The 9,398-nt window shown below is 40.2% G+C and overlaps 1 protein-coding gene across 4 annotated transcripts; it reads right to left on the minus strand.

Annotated features, from left to right (window-relative positions):
• Positions 1-2,729: 2,729 nt before the first annotated feature.
• LOC308353238 (procathepsin L) lies at positions 2,730-8,195 on the minus strand. 4 transcript variants are annotated; one of them, XM_080820088.1, is made up of 8 exons: positions 8,075-8,195; positions 6,795-6,931; positions 6,373-6,495; positions 6,126-6,272; positions 5,742-5,966; positions 4,892-5,057; positions 4,115-4,232; positions 2,730-3,125 (listed from the first exon to the last, which is right to left on the minus strand). In XM_080820088.1, the coding sequence occupies exons 2-8, from the start codon at positions 6,918-6,920 to the stop codon at positions 3,023-3,025; spliced, it is 1,008 nt and encodes a 335-aa protein (XP_080676214.1). In that variant the 5' UTR covers positions 6,921-6,931; positions 8,075-8,195; the 3' UTR covers positions 2,730-3,022. The 4 variants fall into 4 exon arrangements, with proteins under 4 accessions (XP_080676214.1, XP_080676217.1, XP_080676215.1 ...); XM_080820091.1 differs by having other exon boundaries at positions 8,079-8,186; XM_080820089.1 differs by having other exon boundaries at positions 7,919-8,165.
• Positions 8,196-9,398: the final 1,203 nt, after the last annotated feature.

Genomic DNA, 9,398 nt, shown 5'->3' on the forward strand with positions numbered 1-9,398 from the left:
CTTCTACACAAGGTTATAAACCCTTTTATCCTAGTGAAAATGTCACTTGAAAGACATATGCAAACTATAGTTTCGATAAGTTAAGCACAGGAGTATTCCAATGGTTTTTGTTTTGTTTTGTTTTGTTTTTCGCTTTGTTTTTAAGATTTAGAGAGAACATGTGTTGGGGGAGGGAAAGAATCCTCAAGCACGCTCCCTGCTGTGGGGACCCTGAGATCATGACCTAAGCTGAAACCAAGTCAGCTGCCCAGCCAAGCCATTCCGGCACCCCTCCAATATGCTTCCACATGAGTTTACATAGACTTTTATCTCAAGATTTATTTAAAGTAAGTTATATACAAGTGTGGTACCAATGGTTTAAGCATATAGCTTATCTCATATGTGCAGGCCCACTTAGTGAATTCTTTTACATTAGTATAAATGTTTTCCTTATGACTTAACATTCTTATTACAAAAGTACAGAGTACATATAATTTACAAAATGTGTTGTTATTGGTAGAGTTTCTGGCCAACAGCAAGCTAAGATTTTGGGGAATCACGTTATACAGAATTTCAACTGTATAAGGTGGGGGGTAGGGTTGGTACCCCTAAACCCCACATTATTCAAAGGTCAACTGTACTTTTTCCTATACATACATGTAGTATGATAAAATTTAATTTATAAATGAGGTACAGGACAGGATTAACACTAAAATAGAATGGTTCTAATACTATACTATAGGGGAGCCTGAGCCGCTCAGTTAGTTGTGTCTGACACTGGTTTTGGCTCAGGTGGTAATTTTATGTGTCCGGAGATCAAGTCTCCAGTTGGGCTCCATGTTCACTGGGGAGTCTGCTTGAAGATTCTCTTTGTTCCTCCTTCCACTCTTTCAAAATGAATAAATCTTTAAAAATATAATGAAGTTATGTGAATGTGGTCTCTCAAAATCTTATTGTACTCAGCCAAGTGGGCCTACGTGATAGGTTGAAGGACAGGCATTGCGATACAGCATTAGGTTACTGACCCTCTGCTCATCTATCAAAAGGATCTTTTGCTTCGGCACTGCTGTTGCCTGAAGCCATGGAAAGTGAAACATTAGTGGGGGCTGGAGGGAGCACTTCTATATACTCTGTGCACTTTTCCTCCCCTAACAACATGCCCAAGAGTCATAGCTACAAACCCACATAAGCCAATTTCTCCTTCATAATTTGCCAAATTTTCTCACCTTTCCTTATTTCCTTTAACCAGGATAAGGAACCATTTGGACAAGTAAATACTGGTAGTCTGTTCTTCAGATTAGATTTTTATAGTGATAAAACTTGTTTCCAGCTCTAAGTCTATTGGTTCCTTTGAAATTCTTTCAGATGATAGATGTGGTTTGGTACTTTTCACAAACTTAAAAGGTTTTTGGAAGTTACAAAAACATCAAATAGTTTAGACGTCTGAGGAGTCCTCTGCTTTAACAGACTTGGAACTTTTTTAAAGAAAAAGCCGTAACACTTTCCTTCAGTTGAGCACCCTGAGGTTTCCTTAGAGTCTTGAGTAGTTTCAGGATTCAGGACAGCATTCTGAGTTAACCTACTGTTGCAAGATGAAGGAATCCTTTCTCAGAGAAAACTTGTGTGGTAAATTTAATTTTCCCAAAAATGGCCCACGGACAAAGGTTATTGAAGGTTTTGGAATAAAAGGTTTCTAGCTGTCCTCCATCTCTCATTCTCTTCATAATAGATTATGGCTAGATTAAATATTTCACCAGTTTATTTTGTATTTTCTTATTTGATGAGAAGCATGAAATTTTTGAATGCATATATACATGCTTCTTTAGCTTGCAGAATGTACCTATACTTTTTACATTTCTCCCCTACTAAAAAAGCTAAGATTTTTACAGAACAGGTTAAGAAAATAATCATTCATAAGCTACCCAAAAGTTGGCATATTTGTTCCATCTTTTCAGTATACAGAAATATTGTCGTATTTGTACTTACTGCCTGTATAGAACCATATGGTTAGGCTGTTTTGTTCCAAGTTTATTTTTAATTCAGAGATTAGGCAGCTAAATCCAAGTTTGGCCTAGTGATCACTCATCCATCTTCCCAGGCTGGAGGACTATTTTTGTAGCTCATGTTCCTCTCTTGTGGCTCTTTAACACATTCTTCCAGTTCTTACCAAGCATCTGAGACTTGGTTCATCAGTCATTAAATTTACTTTTGCTAACACAAGGTAACAAGTAATGCTTTTCCTAGAAGACTTATTTGGAAAGCCATCTTGGCAGAACAAAGACAAAACAGATTTGGTAATCCAGAATCTATCCTCATTCATCTGTGAACTAGTGACATGGTCTTCACCACCAATTCAAAGAGATTGCTTCAGTAACTGGCTCTGAGATTTTTTTATCCCATAACCTTATTAGGTTTTAAGCATCTTGTATCAAGTGGATCTCCTTTTCTAGTATCTAAAACCCAAGAATCTGCATATCTATTCACTATTCTAAAGCAATTTTGTTAAACTATTAAAACTTTATTGAAACAATTTACCTTTGTCCTTCCAGACTGTCATATTTTGCGATTCAAGGATTGGGTCAACACAGCCAATGGGCAGCTGACACAAAATCTGCATATTTTTAAGATCCTGAGGGCCACCCAGTGTCCTCCTAATGTACCACAGCATATTCAGTTATGTCTTTATAACCCAGTTATATTTCCTGACTACACAAAAAGTAAATGCACTGAAAACAGAGAAGTTCCACCTCTACATACTGAATTAAATTTTATTTTAAAAGGTAAAGTTTTATATATTCTTTGAAAAAATGAAAATTCAAAAGTTTTAGAATTAAGTAATGAGACTTCAACATTATAAAGCTATTTATAACAGTAATTAAAGTAGTGGTAATGTTTTACCCTTATAAAAATGTCACAGAATTCAAATCACAACTTGGATCCTCAATGATTCAAGTGTCTTATCTTATACAATAAGGGTTTGGTCAGTTTTAAGATAAAATTCCCCCAGATACGCTGTCTTCAAGTCCTCTAATCTCCTGGTCCATCAGCTCACAGTGGGATAGCTGGCTGCTGTGGCAATTCCACAGTGGTTGTTCTGGTCTTTGGCCATTTTTACGTAGCCATTACAGCCCCATTCTGGACCCCAACTGAAAGAAGAGCATATTTTCTGTTTTATACAAAGAATCAAGTACACATTAACTTCATTAATAATAATAGTTAATAATTAAAATAGGACTTTCCACTTACCAGGCACTATTCTAATTACTGTTACATATACTAGTAAGCATGCAAATTCTCATGAATCCTTAACCTTTAAAGACAGGAAACTGAGGCAGAGGTACAATTCCAACATACCAGTCTATTTCTACACGCTACCTTATACCTCATCTTAGTGTTAAAAAATTTAGAGGACAAGGGTAGATGGAGAGGAGAAGGGAGTTGAGGGAAATTGGAAGGGGAGGTGAACCATGAGAGACTATGGACTCTGAAAAACAACCTGAGGGTTTTGAAGGGGTGGGGTGGGAGGGTGGGGGAACCAGGTGGTGGGTATTAGGGAGGGCACAGATTGCATGGAGCACTGGGTGTGGTGAAAAAACGATGAATACTGTTACACTGAAAATGAATAAAAATTTTAATTAAAAAAAAAAAAAAGAATTTTAGTGGCGAAAACTGATCCTGACAACCCTCAAAGCCTTGGAGAGTTGGAGAGTAGCATAAAATGGCAGGACCCCACAGAGCCCACTGGACTCTTGGAAAATCTTTCCAACTTAAAGAGTCAGCAGTTATTTGTGCTCAGTATATCTTGCTGAAAAACTGGACACAGAAAAAGGAAACCAGCCCTTAACTCTACAGGTGCAACATACTTTATCTGAAACTCTTGGGGCCCGAAATATTTATGAGTAAAAAAAAAAATTTAGAATTTAGAAATGTAATGTTACAAATACACTAGTACAGAATCTTGTAATCAAACATCTACGTGTTTTACTTTTATAAAAATATCAGCATATTCACTCTTAAGTGGGGGAAAGACTTCTGGGATTTCGAAGTTGAACTTTTTTTGACTTGAAATCAAATACTGATTCCAAACAAGCATGTCCTTTTCAATTTAATATATATAACATTTGGAGTTTTATACCTGTTCTTGACAATCCAAAATTTATTGTTATTTGAATCTGTTCCTTCAAAGCCATAGCCAACCACCAGTACACCATGATCCAGGTCTTTGCTGCTGCAATCTGGATCAAAATAAATGCCTAGGAGAATAAAATTCAATGTCAGGGTAAGAAGCTCCAAGTGACAGATGACAGTAACTCACCCTATCTACCAGTTAAGACAGACATCTCAAAATTCAATGAAATGTTATAAACAAATTCCAAACTAACGCTTAAATATTTACCAAAAAATTGTTATGGCTCATAAAAAAGGAAAAGTCAAACTCAACTCACTAGGAATCAAAATTAAACTAAATCCAAGATATTTTCTACTTGAAAAAATACAAGGATTTCTAAAGGTAAGATCTAGTTACCAAGGCTAAGGTGATTTAGCCACTCCTATTATTTAGCATAATCCTTTCTATTCCTAAAAGGAAGTAGCACAAAACAAAGTTAACACTTGAGCCACAGGGTTCTTTACAGTTCTAAGTAAACATTTTTTTGAAAAAAAAAAGGTCCAACAATTGGACAGTAGTTGTGTCAATTATTTGTATTTATGGAATTACATAGCCATTTAAAAATATTTAGGAAGAGTCTGTCATGAGAAAATGCCTGAAGTATATCAAATGGAAACATCACTTTTATTAAATGCACACTCAAAATTCTAGTCTTGGAAAGCAGGACTCCAAACCAAAAAGTCAACTGCAGTGTTTTCCAATTTTGCCTGCCTAAATTTCTACAGTAAAAACATCAACACCTACCTGATTTATAGAACTGGAACGACTGATGGCCTGCATCAATAGCAACAGAGATAGGTCCTACAGTTGCCACTGCCTTCATAAGGGCCTTCTCTCGTTGAGGGATGTCCACGAAACCAGTGTCATTGGCAACAGAATACTCAGGCTTGTAGTTACAGCTATCTGTGTCCTTTTAAATGTAAAGGGGGAAGAAACTTGATCACTAGGAGCTGATCATGAGTTCTAGGACCTCAGGACTCGGCAGTTTGCAGTTTTGTTTTTTTGTTAAAATTTCATTAACATATAATGTATTATTTGCTTCAGGTGTACAGGTCTGTGTATCATCAGTCTTACACAATTCACTGCACTAACCATAGCACAAACCCTCCCCAATGTCCATAAGTCAGCCACCCTATCCCTCCCCTTCCACCCCCCAGCAACCCTCTGTTTCCTGAGATTAAGAGTCTTTTAAGGTTTGTTTCCCTTCCTGGTCCCACAGTTTGCAGCTTAATGATTTCTAAGTCAACTTTATTTTAAGTCAACAGCAAAATAGTACTGGCTGATTTGAAAGTGAAAATCAGCAGTATGTTTTTTTCAGTGAAACCCAAGTCTACCTGTCCATAAGAAATCTTACACTATGGAGATTATGTCTAGAATGGTATATAAAGTCTCCAAGTTACATAGAAATAAGAAGAACTATACACTAACCATCTATTCAGAGAACCTGTGCAAAAGCTGGTAATTTATAGTGGCCGTTTTCTGTCAGTTTATATCTAAAATGTGAATGCTGAATAAAGTATCTGTTATCTTTGAAAATGTTCAATACAACCTTCAAAAGGAGGGCTGGAATAACAAGATAAGGAACTCCATTTACCCTTGCAAGATACGGATAGGATTCCTCTGAGTCCAGGCCTCCGTTGTCCTTAATATATTGGAAGGCAAAATCCATCAGGCCACCATTGCAGCCCTGATTGCCTTGAGACCGAGAGCAGTCCACCAGGTTCTGCTCACTCAGTGACACAAGTTTACCAGTTTTCCGGAACATCTGTCCTTCAAGAGCACCAGTTGCACTAAAAGCCCAACAAGAACCACACTGACCCTGAAAATAAAAAAGTTATCAGTTTACAAGACAACAATAGCCCATACACCTAAATATTCTTAAAACAAAAAAGCAAACTGATGTCACTCCAGTCTACCAAAGCTAGGACACTAATTCCTTTTGGCTTTACTCTTAGAAGGAGACCTAGTATTATCATACCTGATTCTTCACAGGAGTTACATAGCCTTTCTGAGTCCAATCCACAGATTTGGGGATCTCAGCAAAGAGAGGTTCTTGGAACATTTTCCCTTTCCTGTGTTTCTGGTTTCGAAAGCCATTCATCACCTGCCTGAATTCCTCATTGGTCTTAAGGAAAAGTAAGTAAATGTTGAAAAAATGAGGTTATTCTGCTAAAGTACAAAAAGGAAGCACAAAAAGTTCAGCAATCCAAGTGGGGGGGACTCACCATGTCACCAAAGGCATTCATTGCCATCGTGAAGCCATGTTTCCCTTGGCTGTATTCCCGATTATGCAGTTCAATCATTTTCATATTCTTCTCCCACACTGCTCTCCTCCAACCTTCTTCATTCTAGGAGCAAATATGTAATTTACCTTTATTTCTACTTAAAATCGAGCCCATCCTCACCAAATGGATTTGCAAACAGATCGGGAGAAAACCCATAGCCAGGGATGCCTTTACATTTCTGCTGGAGCTGTTCTCCAACAACCATACAACAGGAATTATGCCCATATTATACTCAATAATGGGTGGCATTAAGTTATTGCCTTGGTAAAAGCTGACCTCTAGATGCTACTCTCTACCTATAAACTCCCAGCAAGGAGGGCCTTTCTCTTGTGGTCCCTCTGGACAGTTTTCATTTTACCAACCATGCCATATAATCTTCTGTGTGTTGCCTTCCACTGGTACCACTGTGAATCTAAGCTTTGGTCGAGTTCTGGAGCTGCTGAGGCTATTCCCAAGCAAAGGGCAGTCAGGAAGAGTGAAGGATTCATGTTTCAAAAACCTGGTAAAGAGAATGAAATGAATATTCAATGAGATGGATCCTTTTAAAAAAGCCATCCTATTTTGTCCTGAGATGTTGTGGAATAAAAACACTTAAATCATATTCCCAGATATTTACAGGTCTGTGAAGAAGGCTATGGATGTGGGTGGAGAAAAACAGGCCAAGGACTTAAACAGTGGAGGTATGATTCAGCCATCAACTGAAAAACAGGCTGACAAGTGCTGTAGGAATTGAAACTGACTTCATTGTAACAGCGCTGTGACAATTTAGATTTTGATAGGGGTCTCAGAATCTTAAAGCAACTAAGAAACTGTTGGTCCAAGTTATTTACTGAAAATACCGAGATGACCCAGGAAATCTTATTTATCAGGACACCTGATGGCAAGTAAGGGCAGGGAACCCCCAAGACTTAGGTAGCCACCTCACACTTTTCTTTTAGACTAATGTACAGCACGTCGTGAGACAGGTCTTCGAACCTCCGGTTCTTGCACTGAAAACTTTCTGAAAAGCCTTCCCAAGAAGTTGGGCAGGAGTGCGCAATCCCCACATTTGGCCTCTGCCGCCAACACTCCCATTCACTCCCCCAAATAGAGGACGTGGTCACGAGGCACAAAGGAGTCCCAAGCCCACAGTTCCTGGCCAGTTCCTGGCCAGGGCTCAGAGCACGGTCCCAGGCGGGGCCAAAAGCGGCGCAGCAGGCGGGGCCGGGCCGGGGGCTCTCCATCCTGTTCGTTGCTCTCAAGCTTCCAGAGGACGTCGATGCACGGCTGTGCAAGGAGTGCCGGGCCCCGCAGCCAGTGCGTTAAGTCAGGCTGCCATGTAACTCCTTAGCCAGGCCGGGTCCCGCGGCGGCCCAGCTATCGGACCTGTGCCCGCCACGGCCCAGAGGCGGACCGATTCCTGCCCAGCCCAGGGCCTCCCAGTGGTCTCAGCGCCTCCCTGCGTTCCCCAAACCGTCCTCCCCCGACTTCCCACCTCAAGGCTTACAGAATCCAAGCAGCGTCGACTCAGCCGCCTCGCCTCCAGGGACGCAGATGCTCTTATTCACGCGGGTCGCACCCGCCCCTCCCCCGAGCCCCAGGGTGGACCCCCTCCTTTAGTCCCTGTCCCCGACGCGGTGGGTCCCCACACTGAGACGCTGACCTACGGCGTCCACAGCTGCGCAGGCGCACTTCACAGACGTACGCAGCCCTCCCAGATCGCCGAGGCTTGGGATTCTGACGCAGTTGCTCCTGACTCAGCCTTTAAGGTCTCTGGATTTCTGTCCGCTCGGCCCCGCCCTTACCGCCTGCCCGCGCGGCGATTGGCTGCGCCGGCCTGTGGGGCAGGGCCTCCATGCGTGGGACTCCCAGCGCGTGACGGGGCTCGGTCTCAACTTGTCCCAGAGCAGGTGGGACTCGCTTTGGTGGGCGCGGGGATGTTGCGGAGGAGGGCACACGTACATTGTACGTTGTATGTATTATATATTGTATTCTTTAGTAAGCTAGAAAAAAGAAAATGTAACAAAAAATCGTAAAGAAGAAAAAATACAGTTACAGTATTCTAGTGTATTTATCAAAAGAAATATGGATGTAACTGAATTCACATTTCAAACCTGTGTTGTTCAAGGGTCAACTGTATGTAGAGATTTAAGGAAATTAATTCAGAAATGTTTCTAAAAATTTTTTTATTATTTTTATTTTTATTTATTTTTTTTAAAAGATTTTATTTATTTATTTGTCAGAGAGAGAGAGAGAGTGAGAACAGGCAGACAGAGTGGCAGAGGGAGAAGCATGCTCCCGGCGGAGCAAGGAGCCCGATGTGGGACTCGATCCGAGGACGCCGGTATCATGACCCGAGCTGAAGGCAGCCGCCTAACCAACTGAGCCACCCAGGCGTCCCAAATTTTTTTTTTTTTAATTGCATAAGAAACACTTATTGTAGAAAGTATGTTTTAGAAAATGAACACCCCATCCTCTCCTTCCTCTTTTCTAGGCATATCTTTATATATATATATATATTTTTCTTTTTACAGAAATGGAGTCATAGTGCATGCCAATTTGTAGTTAGTTAAATTAAGTCTTTGTAGAAGCAAAATCAGACAAATATTTTTAAAAGTCAACAACTACAAATTTCATTTTATGTCCTTTAAAAGTAGAGTCCTTTTCATCTCACACATAGCTAGGGCCCGAAGTTCTCCGGTGGTTACAAAAGTGTATTGCATATGGCTGGCCTTCGGTTTTTTGTTTTATCCTTTAAAAAAAAAAAAAAGTAATCATGGTGATCAATACATGTGGAAATAAATGAAGACCACCCACATAATACGAAAAGGAGACCATTCAAAAACAGCCTGAGTGAAGAAAACTTTAATTATGAAAAAAGAGAGAGGCTTCTGTAAGAGGCTGTTGTCATGGGGAAGCTGGAGGAGAAATAACTAGAAATGGAATCTCATTTATGTGATTGGTTTTGGGAGAATATTTGGATTTCT

The sequence above is a fragment of the Martes martes genome (genome assembly GCF_963455335.1).
Source record: "Martes martes genome assembly, chromosome: 12".
Classification (NCBI taxonomy): Eukaryota; Metazoa; Chordata; class Mammalia; order Carnivora; family Mustelidae; genus Martes; species Martes martes.